The sequence below is a fragment of the Neomonachus schauinslandi genome, chromosome 16, assembly GCF_002201575.2.
Source record: "Neomonachus schauinslandi chromosome 16, ASM220157v2, whole genome shotgun sequence".
Taxonomy (NCBI): Eukaryota; Metazoa; Chordata; class Mammalia; order Carnivora; family Phocidae; genus Neomonachus; species Neomonachus schauinslandi.
In genome coordinates, this window is record NC_058418.1 from 1,053,221 (window position 1) to 1,076,194 (window position 22,974).

The 22,974-nt window shown below is 42.6% G+C and overlaps 1 protein-coding gene and 1 pseudogene across 1 annotated transcript in view; both read right to left on the reverse strand.

Annotated features, from left to right (window-relative positions):
- LOC110573647 (zinc finger protein 211-like) overlaps window positions 1-22,974 on the reverse strand; it is a 38,432-nt gene that overhangs the window by 10,005 nt on the left and 5,453 nt on the right. Inside the window, exon 3 of the mRNA XM_044911295.1 lies at window positions 17,728-19,172. Within this exon, the coding sequence (XP_044767230.1) occupies window positions 17,728-19,172 (1,445 nt within the window). The remainder of the gene's footprint in view (window positions 1-17,727; window positions 19,173-22,974) is intronic.
- LOC110573646 lies at window positions 1,884-9,103 on the reverse strand (annotated as a pseudogene).

The following is a 22,974-nucleotide window of genomic DNA, read 5'->3' on the forward strand; positions in this document are numbered from 1 at the left end:
AAAAAAAAAAAAAAAAAGAAAACTAGATCCCAAAATTGTAAAGAAAGAAAAACTTATATATGTACAAAACTAAAATTAAATATAATGAAAGGATAAAATGTAACTATAAAAATGAAAATTAAAAGACAAAGAAAGGAAGGAATATAAACAGGTGAACAGAACAGAGCAATACATTAGATTCTGGGTGTATTTTGGTCTGTTTGTTAGAAGAAACTACAACTCAAAATTGTAAATAAAGAAAAACACACACACACAAATTGTAAGTAAAGAAAAACACACACACACACACATTACACACAGTAATATTAAATACAATGAAAGGATAGAATGTAACTGTAAAAATGAAAATTTAAAAAAATGTTAAGTGGTGCCTGGGTGGCTCAGCCAGTTGAGCATCTGCCTTTGGCTCAGGTCATGATTCCAGGGTCCTGGGATCGAGCCCTGCATCGGGCTCCTTGCTCAGCAGTAAGCCTGCTTCTCCCTCTCCCACTCCCCCTGCTTGTGTCCCCTCTCTCACAGTGTCTCTCTCTGTCAAATAAATAAAGAAAATCTTTAAAAAATAAAAATAAATTTTAAAAAAATTTTAAAGAGTTGATAAAATAAGAAATTAGTTGAAAGGGGGAAGAGAAAAAAAATTAAAATTGGAAGACTAGAGAATTGTGGGGGAAAAAAACATGAATTGTATATACTATTTTCCCCTAATGCTCGTTTTGTAGTTCTGTGTGATCAGTAAACTTGGTCTTAGCCAGATGTTCTTGCTGATCTTTTGGGGGAGGGGCCTGTTGTGCTGATTCTCAGGTGTCTTTGCCCCAGGCGGAATTGCACCACCCTTGCCAGGGGGCCAGGCTAAGCAAGCTCATCCCGATTGTTCTATGTGGCTTTTGTTCCCTGAAGGCTTTCCAAGCTGCTTTAGAGGATGAGAATGAAAATAGCAGCCTCCCAACCTGCAGCCCTGGAGCCAAAAGCTTGGGGCCAAAAGCTCAGTGCCCCACTCCTCAGTGCACCCTCAGGGAAAAGTCATCAATCACTCCTGTCTCCATCCACACTCTGTGCTCACCCAGCCTGTGACGCAGTGTTTCAATCTCAGGCACACCACCCTGCATACTCCAAACCCTGCAAACTCCAGTGGCGCACTCCTGAGCCACTTCTCCCAGGGGAGGGAGGGGGGTCTCGCTGTGGCTCTGCCGCTTGCTGGGCCCCTGCTCAGAAAGCGGTTGCCTGTCCGAGCCCTGGTTCATGGTTTATGGCAACACTGAGCTGAAAGCCCACTCCTGGGCTCACTGATTGTAGCCAGCCTCCCCACTCCAATGTCTGGGATCTCTGACACACTCAGGCACTCCCGTTCTTTCTGTGACCCCGGGATCCCGAGACCACACTGTCCCACCTAGGATTCTACCCTGCTTCACCATCTGAGTGAAAGTTCTGATTTTGCACTCCGCTGCTATATCATTTCTCAGATGTGATCACTCTCACTTCTTTTTTATTTTTGAAGGCTGCAGAAGTAGTGGTTTATTGACCAGGCCAGCTTGCCCCAGTTTGGCGACTGCCCACCTGTGGGGCTCAAGGGGTGTGGGCTGGATGAACCCTGGCAGAAGGTGGTCCTTCAGGTCCAAGGTCATGAGGGCAGACAGATGTGAGTGTCGTGCCCACTTGTTGAAAGGCGGTTCCTGACAGTTCCCAGTGGCCCTGGCAGGCATCAGACACAGCCCGAGTGCCCACATCCTGAGCAGGGGCCAGAGGGGCACTAAGGCCCCACTTCTAGCAGGTCTCACAGTTTTGGGCATAAAAAGGTGAATCCATGTGAGGTTGGGGTTGGGCTATAGCTGTGGCATTGGCCTGGGGGCCACCAGAGTCCCACCCTAGCCTGAGAGCCTTGGGAGCCCTCAGCCCAGGCAAGGGCCGGAGGCCGAGTCTGAAGGTGGGTGATGATGGTAGCCTAGGAACATTAGGCTGGATGGTGGAACCATTAGGCTGGATGGTGGAACCATTAGGCTGCCTGTGCGGAACCTCTGCTAGAGCTCCTGCCATAGCAGCTGCTGCTCCCACCAGGCACCCTTCGTGACACCACTGTCTTCCAGGGCACGGCGGAACAGTTATGGCAGCATCTCCATCACAGGGCCATAGGGCACATACTTGTACACAGGAAAGCCCGCCTGGCCTACTGGGAAGCTGATCTGGCCACACATGCCCAGTAGCTGTCCAAAGTACACCTGGCGATTGGCAGGGTACAGGTCCAGCTCCTCCGTCCTGCACAGCATGGAGTGAACTGTGTCCTCATTGTGTGAGGCCACCCTCAAGTTGGCCTTGTGTTATGCTTCAGCTCCTCCAGGACATAGTTGAGGCACCTGTGGTACACGGCCTTGGTGGCCTGGTACATAGGTTAATGGGGTCCTCATAGCTGATCTCTGTGGTGCAGGTATGTTCCTGGGCCATATATGCAACCCACACCAGCTTGGCCCCAAAGCACCAGCCCTCATGGTGAGCCAGCTCCATGTACAGGGTGACGTCGTCATAGGCATCCTTGAGGTAGTACTGGTAAGTGTTGAAGATGAGTGGCTTCTCCACGTTGAACTTGTGCTGCATTTCCAGTGTCAGGCGGCTGATTGCCAGTTGGAAGTAGGCTGCTCAGTGTCCACTGTCAGCCGCATGCCCACCTCAGTGGCTTCCTTGGCCAGGATGTCCATCCTTTGCAGCATCCTCATCACCTGCAGCTCTTCCTCCTCAGTGAACTGTGACAGCAGAGGCTCCAGCTGTCCTGTCTGCATGTTAGGGTCCACCAGGTGCTTGGAGAGCTTGGTCCTGCTATTGATGCAGCTTCTCCAGTTCAGCAGGTACAGGGTGCCAGAAACACCCAGAGTCTCTGCAGTGAACCAGTTCTCAAACTCCATCCTGGATGTGATGCCCGTCTTTGCCACACTTTCCTGTAGTACAGCCACCTCCAACTTCGTATCCATGGCAGCCAGACCAGCCTTTCCTTGCTCTGTAGCCATTTGGTGAAAGCATTTTCTCCACTTGGTCAGCACATCTGAGAACTGCCAGCTTATGGAATCTCCCTCCCCCTTGCAGTTTATCTTCCCATATGTCAACTTGGATTCACTTCTCTGCACTTCCTACCTTGCAAAAAGTGGTCACTTTTCTATTTGTAGAGTTGCAGGTATTCTTTTCTTAGATCTCTGGTTGAGTTCCCAAGTGTTCAGAATGATTTGATAGCTATCTAGCTGAATTCCTGGGACCAGACAAAATTAAGGTCTCCTATTCCTCGGCCATATGGACTATCCTCTCTAAACACACTAATATTTATTTTTCAAAAAAATTTTAGGGGTGCCTGGGTGGCTCAGTCGTTAAGTGTCTGCCTTCAGCTCAGGTCATGATCCCAGGGTCCTGGGATCGAGCCCTGCATTGGGCTCCCTGCTCAGCAGGAGGTCTGCTTCTCCCTCTCCCACTCCCCCTGCTTGTGTTTCCTCTCTTGCTGTGTCTCTCTCTGTCAAATAAATAAATAAAATCTTTAAAAAAATAAAAAATAAAATTTTTAAAAGATCTTTTTAAAATTTATTTGAGGGAGAGAGCGAGAGAGAGAGAGAGCACAAGCCAGGGGGAGAAGCAGAGGGAGAAGCAGACTCCCCACAGAGCAGGGAGCCTGATGCGGGCCTCAATCCCAGGACCCTGGGATCATGACCTGATCTGAAGGCAGACACTTAACTGACTGAGCCACCCAGGTGCCCTGGAACACACTATTTCTGCAGTGACATGTAACAACACTCACACTGAGTGGGAATACAACGATTAACATTAGTCTCACATAAATTGTGGCCAAGTTTTGTCTTAAGTGAGTCTCACACAAACTTTCTAATACTTTCTAATTTTCTGAGATTTGTGGATTACAAGTTTGGCAGAGAACAAGGCTACTGTTCTCTCTTCCTGTGTAAGTCCCAGGCTGGTGAGTCAGAGCGTGATTTGACCCACCAGAGGAGGGGACCTGGAACTCCAGGAGGGGTTCCTAGTCCAAAAAAAAAAAGACCACAGGGGCTGAGACTAAGATCATTTGAATGGGAAGGGAGAGATGGCTTCTTATCTTATGTTGAGAAAGTGTATGATGTGTCTGAGACTCAACTGTCAGAGATGGAGGAGTTACAATGGTGAGAGATCCCTGGTTTGAAATGTAGCTGGGAGGGGCACCCTGTACCCACTGGGGAAAAGTGACAGGAATAGATTTTGGAAACTTAGCATTTCTGTTTCCTGACTCTTTGTAGTGGGAATGACCACCCAGTACAAGATGAGGGAAAGTTGGGGAAGGAAGAATGGCTTTTTTTGAGGGAAGGGACCTACAGGGCAATCCAAACACCACGTTTATCTGTCCTTTACTTTCAAGTCATATCCAGAGTCAAACCACTTTCACCTTCTACTGTGTAGCCCCCATCATGCCTCATTGGTCGGGTCGGCTCCTATCTGGCCTCCTCTCCTCCTGCCAGTTTTCTATCCTCAAAGCAGCTTTCACGAGGACCATGTATAACCCTCTGACCATGTCCCTCCTCTGCAGAAGCTCCCCGATGGCTTCCAGAGTCACTCTGCCAGAGTGCAAACCACCCTTGGTGAAGGACCTCCCCACTCCCCAAAATGTCACAGACTCACGGTTTCACAAAATGCAACAAAAATGAATTAACAGAAATGCAAAACCAACAAGAAAACAAAGGCATTCCAAGTGCAAGGGCTTTTATGTCATCAGATGCAACAGACATAAAATGTCTGTAACTTGTCCTGAGTTTATACACTTACTTTCTGCTTAGGTACTTTCCTCGCCAAAGACAGGAGCAAGTGTGGAGAACAGCAGTGCCCTTGGACCACATTCTGAGTGTCACAGACACAGTGTGAAACCAGCTTCCTGACAGTGGCCTGGAGACCCTGTTGATCTGGCTTCAGATCACAGCCTCACAGGCTCCCACAGTTCCCACCGGCAGCCTCACTCCCACCTTGGGTCTTTATTCCCCCTTCCCTTTGCTCCTGGGAAAGGGACCCACAGCTCTCCTCAACTTCTCTCTGGGGCTGCACTGGACGTGTTTCTTCACATCTCAGTGCCCCACTCCTACCAGGCAGTCTTTAGTCACCCTCTTTGCTTTATTTTTCTCTATAGCAATGATCATCAGACAAACTATATTTTTCTTACTTGTCTTATCTGTCACTCCCCATAGAATTTAACCAACTCACAGACAGAAATTTTTTTGTCTATACTGTATCTAGAGTGGTTTATATAGAGCTGGGCACTTGGAAGTCCTCATTAACTATGTGTCACTATATTCCAGATGTGAGAGAGTATGGCCTAAACAGATATGGCAGCTGCACGGAGGGCAGCATCAGATGAACCACAGAAGGATGTATAGAGCAGAAACGTAAAGATGGCTTCAGGATCCAGGAGAGGTGGTGCTCTCTCAAGGGCTGCTGCCTACAACTCAAAATCAAGGAAGAGAAATTAGAAGTTAGTGGGAAGCCCAGGTAAGAGCAACTTCCAGAGTCCTGTTCCGAAATATGGGGAAATCTAGGCCATCTCAGACTTGTTTGGATGAGAGCCCAGAGCTGAGGACAAGCTAAAGAAAGCTATTTCATTTATCACCGATAGGGCCTTAGGGCAGCCAATACCCTCATGTACCTCCCCTATCTATGGTGCTGGGATAGGCAGCAATATCAGGGCGAGAGGATTGGAGGAGCGGTCAGTCAGGCTGATCGGCTGTCTCTGGGCTGTTGTGCCATACTCTCTCATCCAACAGACCTTTTGGATGACAGTGCAGGTGATGCCCGCACCCGGGCCAAGGTAAACTGAAAACCGATGACCTGGCTGCCTAGTATAAGGGGGGGCAGGGCTCTTTTCCCAACCCCCTCCCATTGTTTCATACTCATTGCATCTGCCAGAGCACACGGCCTGACTTTGGCCTTTCCTCCATACACATGTGAGACAGAGCACCTCATACATCCAGAGAAAGTAATTAGATATGGAAAAATCACAGAAATCACAAAAAATCATAGTAAACCACATCTGACGTCTGGAAAACAGTGATGGAAGAGAGTACAAAGAAATTCAAATAAGCAGATAAGATAATCAAGGAGAGCCGCCCGGGTGGCTCAGTTGGTTAACAACTCTTGGTTTCTGCTTGGGTCATGATCTCAGGGCTGTGAGATGGAGCCCTGCATCTGGCTCTGCACAAAGCAGGGAGTCTGCTTCGTGATTCTCTCTCTCCCTCTGCTCCTTTCCCTGCTTGCTCGCTCTCTCTCTCTCTAAAATAAATTAATAAATCTTAAAAAAAAAATCAAGGAGCTGAAGAAAGACAAAAGCTATAGGAAGAAGAAGATATGCTAAAAAATTAAGAAAATACTGGTCATGGAAACATTTATAAAGATAGGACTGGGTAGAATAAGTAGAATGAGATATTTAAAGAATTAGTTAGTGAGTCAGATGATCAGAATGAAGATAACATCTGAAAGGCAAAGGACACAAGAATGACGTAGAAAGCATAAAAGAGCTAAGGTCATGATCCAGCTTGTGGGAAGGGATATTTTTCTGCTTTATGCTTCTGAAACAGTGGCTAACACATAATGCTACTAAGCATCATTGTGGAATATATAAAGAAATGAAAATAGAGTTACCAAAATCTGGATGTAAGTATTCCCCAAATGAGGGGGAAAGTATGTGATGACCCAGTAGAAGACACATGGGTAGGAGATTCAATGGCTTAAGTTGGGCATGGACACAAGATCCTGAAGTTGCTGGACTCTGAGGCATGTAGGAGGAGGTGGCAGAAGAAATTCAGGGATGAGGCAGGAAGACACACACTATGGGTCACTCAGGGGACAAGAAGGATGCACAAGTGACCATTGTTGCAGGCACCATGACAATGTGACCAGGGGGCATAGGTATAGAGGCTGGTAGGAATGGCAAAGAGAAGCCAGAATTTCCTCACTGGGAAATGGTGCAGCTCATTTAAAGTGAAGCAGATGGGGCAGGGTCTGTGACAGGACAGGGGGGAAAGGGAGATTCATACTTTGGTGGAGGAGACCATGGTGTGAATTGAAAAGCTCTCTCCCAACTCCCATTGGTCCTCAATCTTTCTGCATTTAGTACAGCTCAGAGGAGAGGAACAAATTTTTGATTCCTTCACCTCAGGCTGGCCCATCAAAACTGGGCACCCAGGGCCACATCCCAGGCTTCTTGTGGTTTTGTTAGTTGTTAACATCTCCTCTCAGTAGGAGGGCTTTTGGTCTCTCTAAGACAGTTGTTGATAAAGATGATGCACACATCCATACTAATTACAATGCTTTTGATATTGATGGGTTTTTCATCGAATCAGTAGTTCATTTCTTTATACTGATGAGGAGTATTCCTTTTATAAATATAACATAATTTCTTACCATTCATCTGTGGATGGATGTTTGTTTTTGTTATCTAATGCCTGGCTTTGAGAATAAATTTGCTGGGAATGTGCAAATACAGGTTTTCATTTCTCTTGTTATGAAGAAGAAGTTTGCATCAAATAATAAGTGGATGATTAACTTTGTTAACTGCCAGTGTTTTCCAAATGTATTGTTATTATTTTGCATTCCCATCAGCATAGTCTGAGAGTTCTGGGGTTTTTTTTTTTTTTTTTTTTAGATTTTATGTATTTATTTATTTATTTATTTGACAGAGAGACACAGTGAGAGAGGGAACATAAGCAGGGGGAGTGGGAGAAGGAGAAACAGGCTTCCCTCTGGGCAGGGAGCCTGACGCAGGGCTCGATCCCAGGATCCTGGGATCATGACATGAGCCAAAGGCAGACCGTTAACAACTGAGCCACCCAGGTGCCCCAAGTTCTGTTTTTTTTAATACCTTCAACTTTAATGTTTTGTCAGTCTTTTAATGTTTCCCATCAAAATGAGTATGTGTAGTGGTTTTCATTTGTATTTCCTTAAATATTAATAATACTGAACTTATTTTCATATGTTTATTTACCATTTATATATCATCTTCAGTGAAATATGTGTTAAAATATTTTGCCTAATTTTTAATAGTGTTGTTTATCTTATTACATGTTCTGGATACCTACCAATTATCAGATACAGGTTTTGCAAATATTTTTTTGTAGGCTGTAGTTTTCTTTTTCTTGACAGTATCTTTTGAACTGCAAGAAATGTTTAATTTTATTAAAGTCTAGTTTATTTTTTTCCTTTTTTTAAAAGATTTATTTATTTATTTATTTGACACAGAGAGAGAGAGATAGAGAGAGCACAAGCAGGGTGAGCAGCAGGCAGAGGGAGAGGGAGAGGGAGAAGCAGGCTCTCCGCAGACCAGGGAGCCCAATGTGGGGCTCGATCCCAGGACCCTGGGACCATGATCTGAGCCGAAGGCAGACGCTTAAAGACTGAGCCACCCAGGTGCCCCATATATTTTTCTTTCTTTTTTTTTTTTTGGTGCAAAATGGTGGTTTATTAAAGGATACGGACAAGACCCATGGGCAGAAAGAGCTGCTGCCTAGTTTATACTTTTCTTTTATGGTTTGTGTTTGTTTTTTCCTAGGTAAAAAATCTTGGCCTAAAGCAAGGATGAAAAGCATTCCTCCTATGTTATCTTTGAGATGGTGTATATTTTTGTTTCTTTTATTAAGGCCTATGTTCCATTTGGGGTTAGTTTGTGAATGTTTTGAGGTAAGAGTTGAGGTTTTTTGTGTTTTGTTTTTTTGTTGGTTTTTTTTTTAGTGAATGAGGATATCACACTTTTTTTAGAATAATGTCACACTCATTGTTATAGCTTTAACAAGTTTTGAAATCAGATCTTTAAAGGTCCAAATTTGTTATATTTTAAAGAAAATATTTTGACTCTTATAGGTCTTTTGCATTTCCATATGTTTTATTTCACTATTTTTTGAAGTAAACAACCTCAAAATTTTATTGTCTTCATAACAAAACTAAAGATGAAGCTTAGAACTGGATTTCTTAGCTCTTTATCTTATCTTCTTCCAGTTCATGTGTGAAGAGGGGTAGGGGGGCTAGTAGCTAAGTGCTTGAGTCTGGGGACAGACTGGGATTCTAAATCATCTGAGCTGTGCCCAGCTCAGCTTACCAACTGGCTGACCTTGGTCATGTATACTCTCCCCAGGCTTCAGGATTCATGTCTATAAAAGTGGAAAAATGGACATAAAACTGTACAGCCCAGAAAGTGAAGCAGACATTAAATAACAGATGATATTATACAGCCCAGTGAAGACCTGATCCTGATGCAAAGGTGAGGAAAGATTCTCGGCAAAGAGAAAAGCATGTACCAAGACTCCAAAGCTAGTGAGAGCTTGGCTTGTTTGTGATCAAGTGAAGGCCAGTAGGGCTGGAAGATGAGAGTGATGGTTGGAGGGATGAGGGGAAAGGGGCTGATGAACATGGTTTCATAGGCTATGATGAGAAATTTGGATTTTATTCTGACTGTTCTGGGAAGTTGCAGGAAGGAGTTAGCAAGACAGACACATGATTTTTTAAAAATGTCGTTTTTTTTTTTTTAAGATTTTATTTATTTATTTGAGAGAGAGAGAATGAGAGAGAGCATATGAGAGGGGTTAGGGTCAGAGGGAGAAGCAGACTCTCCGCCAAGCAGGGAGCCCGATGCGGGACTCAATCCAGGGACTCCAGGATCATGACCTGAGCCGAAGGCAGTCGCTTAACCAACTGAGCCACCCAGGCACCCTAAAAATGTCTTATTTTGAAATAATTATAGATTCACAAGAAGTTGCAAATATAGTGCAGAATACCTTTCACTTAGTTTCCCCTATGGTAACATCTGACATAATCTTACTATCAAAACCAGGAATTTAACATTGGTTCAATCTTCAGACCTTTTTCAAAGTTACCATTTTACATGTACTTGTGTGTGTGTGTAGTTCTGTGCAATTTTATCATATGTGTAGATAGATTCATTAACGACCTCCACAATCAAGATACAGAACTTTTTTGGCAGGAGTTCAAAAGGTTATATTTAGCCCCCAAATGGAGATGGTGCAAATCAAATTAAGAGAAGTCTCAAGTGGAGCAATATATGCTTGCAGAAATGAGGGGTATTTATAAAAATAGTCCTTGGGGGCTAAAATCTTGGTCTTAGCATTTGACATGAGCAACCAAGAATTTCTATGTTGTCAGTAAGAATTTTGGTCATGACCATCCTGAGTAGTTGGGAGTTGTTTCTTAAAGGGAAGGCCAGGAGAACTATCAAGGTTTAGAGATGGAAGTGTGTCCAGCCAAATAGATCAATAGGGTGTGCGTAGTGCTATGGCCGAAGTTTAAGATCATCTGAGTAGGCTTCAACATGCTCGGGCAGTTGGAAGGGAAACTTATGGCATGTCCAATTGTACAAAATTTTGCCAGTGAGATGGGAACAAAATTATGGTGCTAACTAGTGGTTGGCTATGGCAGTGGTGTTTAAGAGGGGATGGGTGTGAGTGTGCCAAAATATAGCCAGATGGCTGTTGCATTACCAGGTGGGGTCTGCTCATGTCCTGCTGTCTTCCAGGCCCATGCTATTACCTACCCAAAGTAGGTATAGCCAAGCTATGAGAAGCCAGAAGGCTGGGCAATAGTACTTGTTTTGTGTGAGTGCTATAACCCGAGGCACTGAGGGCCCACTGACCACATGGGCTTATGGTGGACTGGGTGATGTTCCCATTTCAGGTCTATGTAGTTGGAGGGAACCTGCATTCCTCAGTAGAATATCTTACTAGATAAGTCCAGTTTTAGTCTTTCTTGGCCTCTCTGCTATTCACACTGCTGTGGGTGTGAGTTCTGGACACATGATCTCTACTTCCTAAGTGAGATTATTACAGGCATTAAAAATTAAGTATCTTTTATAGCCAGGAATATTTGGCAAAGCTTGTGGTGTAGGCTAAGCAAATCAACATTTATTAGGCTGCCAAATAACTCTGGCAGATAGCCAAAGGGATATTTGATAGTGAGATGATCATATCTCACAGTAACTCAAGCCTTGACCTGGCCTCCATCCCACTCAGGACTGGGGCAAGACCAAAAAAGACAGAAGACAGATAATCACAGACCTGTACCTCTGAAACAAATAAAACATTATATGTTAATAAAAAAATAATAAAATCTTTTAAAAAAAGACATAAAAGAGGAACAAGGAGGAATGCCTAATCAATATGATCTTTGTAGATGCTGATATGTGAAGTGTCACTGCAGAAGGAAAGCAAAGGCAACTGATTTTCAGTGCATTCTGATATTGAGTAGAGGGACCCAAGGGCTGGGAATTTAGTATAATGAGGTCCAGTGGTAGGAGGGAGACCCATTTATAAGATCATTTGTTGTTTGTAATTTCCAAAAGATTTAAGTAAGGTGTTGAGGCATTCTATATGACCAGCAGCCTGGGACTGACAGGGAAGGTGAAATATCTGTTGAACGCCTTGTTCTAAAGTGAGAGCTTCATTCAATGTTGGTAATGTCTGGAATCTAAAGGGAATGGAGTGTTTTTGTAAGGCTTTGTATAGTAGCTGCATCAGTGGCATGTTTAGTGGGATGGAAAATAAGATGTATGGGTAGGTATTCACTACTGTTAAGTCATAATAAGTGGCGTTGGCAGAGGCAAGCAGACGCCTAATAAAACTGATTTGCTGGTGACTATAGGAGTGAGATCCCTCTGGGATGGCACCCCTCCATTGTATTGCCAATGACAGTGTTCCCATATAGAGTGCATTGATTTGTCACCATGTTGGCCATGACAGGAAAGTGGGGGAAGCCCTTTGAATTTAGCCCAAGCTTCAAGGGCTGAGGTTCCTCTGTGACTGATATTTCATGGGTCCATTGTGCCAAAGAAAGACAAATGGGATCTGGAGGGTCATCTGACAAAGATTCCACCTAAAGTTTTGAAAGTTATCCCAATCTATCAGCTTGGGAATTAAACAAGGCCCTAAAAGCATGAAATTTGGCATGGGCAGACATAGGTGACATTAATTAGCATCTTTGGGGTAAAGGTCTTCACCTCAGAAGGGGAAGTCTCGAATGAGAAATTATTACTACCATTGGTTGCACCAAAGAAGTGGCAATTGCACAGGAGTCTGTGAAGTGTCATTGGAGTCATTTGTTGGCCAGGCATCCCCCAGTGCTAAGATGACTGCCTGGAGTTAGGCCACTTGTATTGACTCTTGGGTCCATTTTCAGGGATGTCCTGTTTAGAGGAAGAAAAGCAAGCAGCTCTCCAGAGAATTCCATCACATGTACTGGTGGCAATATTATCAATAAAGTATGTGATCCCCTTTTGTTGTTCACTTAGTTGATCGTAAAGGTATCCCCAGGAAATCAAGGGTCCGGGAGGAGGGTGCCCTCCTTCAGCAATGTGGCCTCTGGCCAGAGACTGAGGACAGGTAAGGCCCTCTTCCTTCAGGTGGGATACACCAGAGGGTCCAGGTTTGGCTCCATCCCTTATCAAAGCCTTGATGGTCAGGCTAAGCTTATGGGATGTTGCCTTCATGACCCAGGAAATAATGGGTAACTGAGTGCAGAGGGTCACAGGTTCAGGTCCCGTGAGAGCCTCCATTTCTAAAAGGGCTCAGCATACAGCCAGCAGTTGTTGCTCAAAGGGCATGTAATATGGAGTTGAAACAGGCAGCTTTCTGCACCAGAAAAGCTTATAGGTAAATTATGCCAGCATGAGTGGTCCAGAAACTCTAAGAAACATAGGAGGTGAGCACCAGAACTTCCATCATGTAGCTGCCAGTAGGCAACTAAGAGATGGGCCTGTTGCATGGCCATCTGAACTGAATCCAGGGCCTTTTGTTGTAAAGATCCCAAAAGTAGGCTGATTTGTGGGTGAGTGCATAATAATCTTAGTAGTATCTGTACATGGAGAATATGTTGCTTTCAGAAGCCAGAAAGACTCAGTTTGGCCTGCTTGAGACCTACTGAAGCTGACAAAATTAGAAGTTGCCTTTTAACGACATCAGGAGTAGAGTGGCCCTTAGGCACACTAGATGAACCTAAGATTCACTGAGGTGGCGTGACCTTGAAGTTTATGGGGAGTGGGGCAAGAGCCCATCTGCTCTCTGTAAGTGCAACAGTGATTGTTTTCATATCCTGTATGTCTAGTAAGTTCCCTCGGAGGAGGATGTCATCAATGTAGTGCTATACGTGGGTGCCTGGGGACAGCTAAAACCAATTAGGGTTTTGCCAGTAAAGGTTGTATGTGATAGCTGAACTTGAGGTATCCCACAGGAAACTGAATAAAGTGATACACTGTTGAATTCACCTTTGAGAGTGAATGTGATTGAAAGGTTGCTGAAATAGGCACTGAATAGAGCACATAGAACAGCAAAATATTTGCAAGCAGACGAATGAATGGCTTCATTCCTTTCAATTATGTGAGTATAAGGACTTTAATAGGTGGGACCAAGGTAGCAGTAGCTTACCATGAAATGACATTCCTCTGAGGATTCTTAGATATCTACTGTGGTTTCTCAGATGTAAACAAAATTGGTTACCTCCTACATGTCAATGAACCTTACCTAATTTGTATGTTAAATATATTCTTGATACATCTTCAAAATGATTCCTGGCCCTTTTCCAGTTTCTTTTATTTAATTGATTCAACTGTTGTTTTGCCTACTGACGTTTGCCTACCACTTCCTTTTGTTCTTATGTCATCTTTGAACTTACTTTAAATTTTTCATTTAAATAAATGAGGCTATATTTACACAAATGCATTTAGCCTCTGCCAGATGCCTATGGACAGCTGTGATTATAGCTAGTGAGATGTGTTCTGAGATCCAGCCCTAGATCTGAGCCAGGGAGACAACAGACAGCTATCATCTTCTCCAAACACGAGTGCTACTTGTATTCTTGTTATTAAAAACATACCAAATATGGGTAACCGAAATGTGAGAGATTTCAATAAACCTTAATTTATATGTACTGGAAAACTTTAGAAATTAGAGGCTAAGACGTGTTCCTCAGTTAAATATAGGTGGTAATATCAAGAATGTGGAGAGCAGAGTAACACTAAATGTTCCCTCTGGATGTTTTCAAATTTACTGAAATCCGCCAATCATTTTATGGAACCCCGAGCTGAGAATTATGTTGGATTATTCATGGTTTTTCTGTCAACAAAAACAAAGATACAAATTTCCAGAGGGCTCATAATAAAAACACACTTTAACCCCAAAATAAAATGTTGGCAAATTGCATCTCAACTGTTAATTTGCATTCTTGCTGATCCTTTGTGAGAAAAACATCTCCAAAGTTTGACTTTTTTCCAAGAATTTCCTGTATTTCAGATATCTTGCCTGCTTTGTTTTTGTTTCTTGGACAATTGAAGTATTTAACTGAATTATCATCAGTATTACAGATCTTCTTTTATGTTTTCAATGAAATTTTTGGTTTCAGGGATGTTAAGGATGTATCAATATCAAAACATTAAAATGTGTATCTTGTAAGTCAATCAGAGAAAGACATGTATCATATGACCTCACTGATATGAGGAATTCTTAATCTCAGGAAACAAACTGAGGGTTGCTGGAGTGGTGGGGGTGGGAGGGATGGGGTGGCTGGGTGATAGACACTGGGGAGGGTATGTGCTATGGTGAGCACTGTGAAGCGTGCAAGACTGTTGAATCACAGATCTGTACCTCTGAAGCAAATAATACATTATATGTTAAAAAAAAGAAGAAGAAGAAGAATATAGCAGGGGGGGAAGAATGAAGGGGGGGAAATCGGAGGGGGAGATGAACCATGAGAGACGATGGACGCTGAAAAACAAACTGAGGGTTCTAGAGGGGAGGTGGGTGGGAGGATGGGTTAGCCTGGTGATGGGTATTAAAGAGGGCATGTTCTGCATGGAGCACTGGGTGTTATATGCAAACAATGAATCATGGACTACTACATCAAAAACTAATGATGTAATGTATGGTGATTAACATAATTAAAAAATGTACTTCTTAACTATGTGCAGTTTATAGTTGTTAATTATAACTCTTAAATAAATCTTCTCAACTTGCCATGTCTTAATCATTTTAGTATGTTTTATTATCGTCTATGTTCTACAGGTTATTTGCAGCTACTGGATCAGAAGGCTGGAAATAGAATGCTGTGCCTGTGGCGACTCTTCCCAACTGAGCTCAGTGACATCACATTGACAGCCTGAAATTGGCCATAGTGGGAGTATTTACACCAGAGAACTTGAAAGACACTACAAACCAGGACTTACATGTATTACAGAAAGTCTAGACTTCAGAACGTAATGGAAAATATGTAAATAATGCAGATTAAACTTAAAAGTGTGTGGTGTATGTAATCTTACCTTGTACATAGCACAAAAACACCTGAGGAACAAAAATAAGCTGTTTCTTTGTTAATAAAAAAGGAAATAGCCACAATTCATAAAAAAGAAAACAGGCAAAAGATATGAATAGACATTTTATCATGAAGATATACAGATGACAAACACAAGAAAAAAATGTTCAACATCATAAATCCTTAGGGAAATGAGATTAAACTTACTGCTTGCTTGTTAAAAGGGTAAATTCCAAAGACTGAACCAAAAGACTGATGCCATGTACTGGCAAGGATGTGAAAGAACTGGAACGCTCATGCACTCCTGGTGAGCATGCAAAAGCAAAAAATCATTTTAGATCAGTTTGAGCAGTTTCTTAATAAGTTAAACATTCACCTATCTTATGACTCAGGCATTTTACTTTGAATTACTAACACAAGAGAAATGAAAACTACATATATATATTAAATTATACACAAATGTTCTAGCAGCTTTATTTGCAATCGACAAAACGAAGTACCAAAGGTCCCTAACAGATGAATGGATAAACAAGTGGTATATCCATAGAAAAGATACTATGCAGCAGTAGAGTGAAATATTTATATAAGCATCATTCAAGAATCTCAAAATAATTATAAATCATGAATGAAACAAAAAAATAAACACTTTATGACTCAGATCATATAAAATTCTAGAAAATACAAACTAATTTATTATAAATGAAGGTAAATCAAAGGTTGCCTGGGGACGGGAAAGACAGATTATAAAATGACATGAGGCAAATTAGGGGTGATGGACATGTTCATAATCATGATTATGATGAAGTTTTGTGGGTTTATATGTATGTCAAAACTTAACAAACTGTACACCTCAAATAGGTGCAGTATACTGCATGTCAACTATATCTGAATAAAGTTCTATGAAATAGTTCCAAAAAAACAAACAAACGAAAAATACAAAACCCTAGGTCTCCCACTCTTTTCATAAAATCAGGTTTGGCAGCCCTATATTGACTCTGTCTCTTTCCTGATGACCTTGGAGGAGCAGCCTTGCCTTAGTGGTAGCAAATATTTATGAGCAAGTAAATCCATTGCACTCAGTGAACAGGAATTTTGGCTAGGTCACAGAGCCACACTGAGGGACTAAGGGATCTCCTTTCTCTGTATGTTTGTTTTCCTATCTGTGTAGAATTGGCCTTTAGGTGAACTATACCAGAAAGGCTATGGGAATCCACAAAACCAACAGCTTATTTTCTTTGACAAAGATCTCAGCCACAAAAGATGCACGTACCTGGAGGTCCTGAGAGTTTCTGGGCACACTGAGCCTGCACAGTCAGTCACTGGAGCATTTGTTGACGCAATGCTAGAAGGGGCACATGCCATCTACTTTGCTGCAGTCTTCTCCACTGCAGTGTTATTGTACCGATTATAGTTCCCCCAGGGCCCTGTGTTCTCACCATGACACTAGCCTAGAGAATTCTGGGTATCAGGGCACAAGGCTCCTTTGCAGGACGTGGGGTAGAGATTCCCCTCAACACTACTGAGCATTATATGACATCCACTGTGAAAAAGAAAAACAATTCGTGTAGTTCTCAGAAGCACTGGAGGTTGTCACAACTTCCTGACTCTTCGGAGTGTTCTCTGAGCCCACAAAAAAATCCTGATACCCAGTCCATAAATTAGGACAAGGCCCTGCAGTCTTTCCTAGGAGACCTCAGGCAACAATGTAAATTAGGCCAAAGCTGGAAAGAGAGCTATTTTCTTTCATCAGACTGTCATCTCTGAGGCACACAAAGCATTGGGAACCCCAACAAAGCTGTTCACTCCTTAATGCTGGCAGAGCCCAGCCATTTTCAAATCACCTCACACAGTGAATAGAACCCCAACAATAATGTCTTTATTACTATAAAATCCAAAGCAATATGAGGCAGGGAGATCCCAGGTTGGTGACTTGGAGGATAGGAAAATCCAAGAGGAGTGTCACACAAAACTAACACATCCTTGAAAATGCGGTCCTTCTTGGCAAGTTACCAGCAGAACTCAGATTGGGTCCACTGGGCCATGCCCTAACTTCTACATGAGAACAGAATGAAGACCCTATAAGGGCTAAGAAAAATCATGATTTCCTCCAGCAGAAGGGGAGGGAAAGAGGCAGCTTCCCTGAGCACATTGTGGTGGTTAACTAATGTACTAATGCACACTGTATGAACCTGCTGAGTGGTAGAGGTGACAAAACTCTTCCACGGAAACTGGTAGTGACATAAATCAGGCAAGATCCCTAGACAGTTATAGATTCACACATACTTCAACTAAAGGGAGATCTCCCCATTGTGGATTTTAACATGTACGGGCTTAAATTTAGGTAGATGGCTTCCTCACAACATCTCTCCTCCAGTGTAATTATCTAAAAGGAAACTGCACAGCCCTGTACATCTAAGGCCTTTCTCTAGTATGAAGTCTCTGGTGTTGAATGAGGTCAGATTTGGAGCTAAAGGATTTCCCACATTCTCTGCACTCAGTAGGCCTCTTTCCAGTGTGAACTCTCCGATGTTGAATGAGGCTGGAGCTTTGGCTAAAGGATTTTCCACATTCCCCACACTCATAAGGCCTTTCTCCAGTGTGAACTCTCAGGTGTTTAACGAGGTTAGATTTGCAGCTAAAGGACTTTCCACACTCACTGCACTCAATAGGCCTTTCTCCAGTGTGAACTCTCCAGTGGTTCTTGAGGTTGGAGCTATGGCTAAAGGATTTTCCACATTCCCCACACTCATAAGGCCTTTCCCCTGTGTGGACTTTCCGATGTGAACTGAAGCTGGAGCTTTGCTTAAAGGATTTCCCACATTTACTGCACTCATAAGGCCTTTCTCCAGTGTGAAGTCTCCTGTGGTGAATGAGGCTGGAGCTTCGGCTGAAGGATTTCCCACATTCACTGCACTGATGAGGCCTTTCTCCTGTGTGAACTCTCCTGTGGTAAATGAGACTGAAGTTTTGGCTAAAAGACTTCCCACATTCACTGCACTCATAAGGCCTTTCTCCAGTGTGAACTCTCTGATGTTGAATGAGGTTGGACCTTTGGCTGAAAGATTTTCCACATTCCCTGCACTCATAAGGCTTCTCTCCAGTGTGAACTTTCCTATGGCTATTGAGGCTGTAGCTTTGGCTAAAGGATTTCCCACATTCATTGCACTCATAGGGCCTTTCTCCAGTGTGAACTCTCCGATGTATAATGAAACTGGAATAATAGGTGAAGAATTTTCCACATTCACTGCATTCGTAAGGTCTTTCTCCAGTGTGGACTTTCTGGTGTTGAATGAGGTTACATCTTCGGGTACAGGCTTTTCCACATTTGCCACACTCATAAATTCCTTCTCTAGTGACAACTCTCTGGTCCTGAGCAAGTGTGTCTGTGTAGCTGAAGGCTTTCTTGCATTCTCCACAGTTGTGATGACTTCCACCACTGTGAAAGACAGCCTCACACTCATTGTTCGGCTTCTTCCCAGTGTGAGTGACCTGTTGTTGGAGAAATCCCACGCTGGCTAAGAAGTCCTTCTGTGTCTCCTCACAGGTAAAGGGCTTCCCTGACACGTGGACTGTACAGTTCTTTATAAAGGAGGCTCTGTCCACATAACTTCTGAAGGGTATCTCTCTAGTGTGCTGCCCCTGAAACTGTTGAAGATTGGCAGTTAAACAGAATTGTTTCCTACATGTATATGGTTCTTCCCCAAGATATGTTTCCTGGTGCTCAGCCAAGTACAAAATGTTTCTCAAGATTGGGCCATGGAGTTCAAAGGGCTGGGCCTTCTGGGAAGATGAAACTGCCTTGAGAGTCCCAATCTGTGACACTCCTATAGAAATGCTCTCTTCAGAAGGTGCATCCTCATCCTCCACTCCATGCCAACAACCTGAAAGCAAAGAAGTGATGATGAAATACATGTTGACTTTATTGGGAAGGAGCAAAAAACCATCACAAATGTACATCTGACACATTAAAGAACCAATATACGGAACTGTTTTCAGGAAAAGGAAGTTGGGGTTAGGTTTTGAAAGCAGCTGCTTTGTACTACTGGGTTTCCCAAGGTCAAGAATTGGGAAGTCCTCACTGGGCACAGGATACAAGGAAAGGGTTGGGCCAGGGTGAAACACATGTTTTGCAACTCATGTTAATGGCTTTTAGCAGGATTACATCTGCTGGTAACATGTGATGCTGTGCAGAAGTCTATGTCCACATGCAGGAAAATCTGACTGGAACAAAATAAACGGTTTTAAGAATAAATAAAAGATGGGGCGCCTGGGTGGCTTAGTCAGTTAAGCATCTGACTCTTGATTTCAGCTAAGGTTGTGATCTCAGGGTAGTGAGATCGAGCCCCATGGCAGGCTCCGTGCTGCGTGTGGAACCTGCTTAAGATTCTTTCTCTCCCTCAACCTCTGCCCCCCACCCCTCTCTTAAAAAAAAAAAAAAGAATTGGGGCGCCTGGGTGGCTCAGTCGTTAAGCATCTGCCTTTGGCTCAGGTCATGATCCCAGAGTCCTGGGATCGAGCCCCGCATCGGGCTCCCTGCTCGGCGGGAGGCCTGCTTCTCCCTCTTCCACTCCTCCTGCTTGTGTTCCCTCTCTCACTGTGTCTCTCTCTGTCAAATAAATAAAAATAAAATCTTAAAAAAACAAAAAAAAAGAATTCTTAAAAGATATGTGCATATTTTAGAGTACAACAATGTTGAAAATCACTGTGAAGAGAAGAGTGTGAAGAATGAGTGAAAAAAAAGGTCCACAGAGGTGGGGATTAGCCTGGGCCTAGAGAAAGAATAAAAATGACAAGTCAGCAAAGTGTCAAGAATGGAGAAGGGAAGATAGAAGTGAATTTTGGCCACCAGCAATGGCACCAAAACACAAGTCAAACATGACAGGTTCCTGGTATGATTTGAACAAAGCTCTGATATCACATTCTCCCCCAGCTATCATTCACCTGGGTCAGGCCCTCTGGGGGCCCATCTTGTGGAGACTGGAAGCATAGGGGACTCTTCCCCTAACCCCAGCTGAGCAACTGCATGGGACCTGGAAGATCTAAATCCTAAGGGTAAGACAGGACAGGTCAGTGGTTAATATTGGCCTGAAACAACTCAGCACACAACGGATCACAGGAAAGATACTACAAAAGGTACCTCCAGGCTGAGTTAGAGGGAAGATGGTGGGACAGTAAGCACCTGGAGCCTGTCTCCTCACCTGGATCACAAATGCACTGACAGAATCAATCTGATGTAACTATTTTGCAACTCTACAGTCTAATGAAGGCTTGCAACATGCTAAATTGCTTTAATTTGGGTCAATATCAGCTCTTAGCATTGTGTAAGTTATCCATGTCCCAACTTGTCTAACTCTGAACCCCAGCAGGCAGCCATGCACATTTTCCTGGAGGAGCTTGCTGGAACCAGGGTGGGCAATGAGGACTCTGTCCTCCAAGTAATACAGATATGTGCTTCTGATGGTGGAGATGTGACATACAGGTGGGCAGTCATTGCTGCAAAACCTCTCCCTCCCCTGACTCAGGGGATTTAAAGGGCAGATGTCTATCCCTCTACCACCCTCCCTTCACATTTCTCTTATTCCCCTTTTTGGAGGCAGAAATTCAAGGACTAGGATATTTAAAATCACATACATGGAGGAATAGAGAAAATCATCATACATGCCCAGGGACAGGCACAGTCTCAGAAAAAAAACAAAAGACCTTAAGTTTACACCCCAGACTGATCTCCAGTAGAGACACCCTACAACCATTCAACAAACAACAACCTCCAAATGTCCAGTTTTCAACAACAACAACAACAAGTCACAGGACATACAAAGCAACAGGAAAGTTAACCCATTCTAAAAAAAAAAAAAATCAAGAGAAACTGTCCTTGAGAAAGACCACATTGTGTACTTATTAGACAAAGACTTTATTTTTTTTTAAGATTTTATTTGATAGAGAGCACAAGCAGGGGGAGCAGGAGAGGGAGAAGCAGGCTCCCTGCTCAGCAGGAAGCCTGCTTCTCCCTCTTCTACTCCCCCTGCTTGTGTTCCTGCTCTCGCTGTCTCTCTCTCTGTCAAATAAATAAATAAAATCTTAAATAAATAAATAAATAAATAAATAAAATAAAATAAAATATTTGTCTAAAAGATGCTCAAAGGGCTAAAAGAAAATGTGGACAAAGTCAAGAAAATGTTGCATGACCAAAACAGAAATATCAATAGAGATAGGAAACATAAAGAATAATCAAAAAGAAATTTTGGAGCTGAAAAGTATAATAACTGAATGAAAGAACTCAGTAGAGGGATACAAAAACAGCTTTGAGTAGTCAGAAGAAACAATCAGTGAACTTGAAGATATCAAATCTGAAGAAAAGAAAAAGGATTGACCAGAAGTGAACAGAACATAAGAACCTATGGAATACCATCAGTAAACCAATATATGCAATGTGTTAGTCTAGAAGAAGAAGAGGGAAAAAAGGACAGAGAGCTTATTTGAAGAAAAAATGCCTGAAAACTTCCCAAATTTGATGGAAGACACAAATATTAACATCTAAGAAGCTCAAACTCCAACCAGGCTAAACTCTGAGACTCACACTTGGCACATTATAATCCAAGTGTCAAAAGCAAAAGCAAAGAGAAAATCTTGAAAGCAACAAGACAGAAGCGACTCATCACATACAATGGATCTCCAAAGATTATCAGATTTCTCATCAGAATCCACAGAGGCCAGAGGCAGTGGGTTGATATATCCAAGTGTTGAAGGAAAAAAACCAAGAATCCTGTAACAAGCAAAACTGTCCTTCAAAAATGAGAGAGAAATTAAGACCTTGCAGATAAATAAAAGCCAAGGAGTTCTTTACTACTAGATGTATCCTGCAAGAAATGCTAATGGGGGTCCTTCAGGTTGAGATGAAAGGACACTAGATAGTAACTCAAAGCCATTTGACCAAATAAAGATCTCTGTTAAATTAAATACACAGACAATTATAAAAGCTAGTAACTTGGGTTTATAACTCCACCTTTTGTTTTCTACATTTAAGAGATTAACACATAAATAACAATTATTGACCTAAATTTTTGGACATACAACACACACAAGATGTAATTTCATGATATCAATAACTAAAAGGGATGGGGACAGAGTCATATAGAAGCAGAGTTTAAAAAAATATGATTGAAGCTAAGCTGGCATAAATTCAAATTAATTGTTGTAATTTTATATGTTAAATGTGAACCCCATGATTAACTAAAAAAAAAACCCAAAAACAAAACCCTCTAGAAAGTATACCAAAACAAAATGAAACAAAACCGCCCCCCCCCAAAAAACCCAACAAATCAGAACATTTCACTACAAAAAGCCAACCGAATACAAAAGACAGTAATGCAGAAAATGAGGGACAAAAAAGCTACAAGGCATATAGCAAGCAAATAGCAAAATGACAGAAGTCCCTCCTCATCAGTAGTTACTATAAATGTAAATAGATTAAACTCTAAACAAAAGACAAAATTGGTTGGATAAAAAACATGATCCAACTATATGCGGTCCATAACACACTCACTTTAGACCCAAAGACACAAGTAAGTTAAAAACGACTGCTTGGAAAAACACATTCCATGCACATAGTAATCCAAAGAGAGCAGGGGTGGCTATACTAATATGAGACAACAGAGACTACATCACAAAAGGTTATGAAACAAA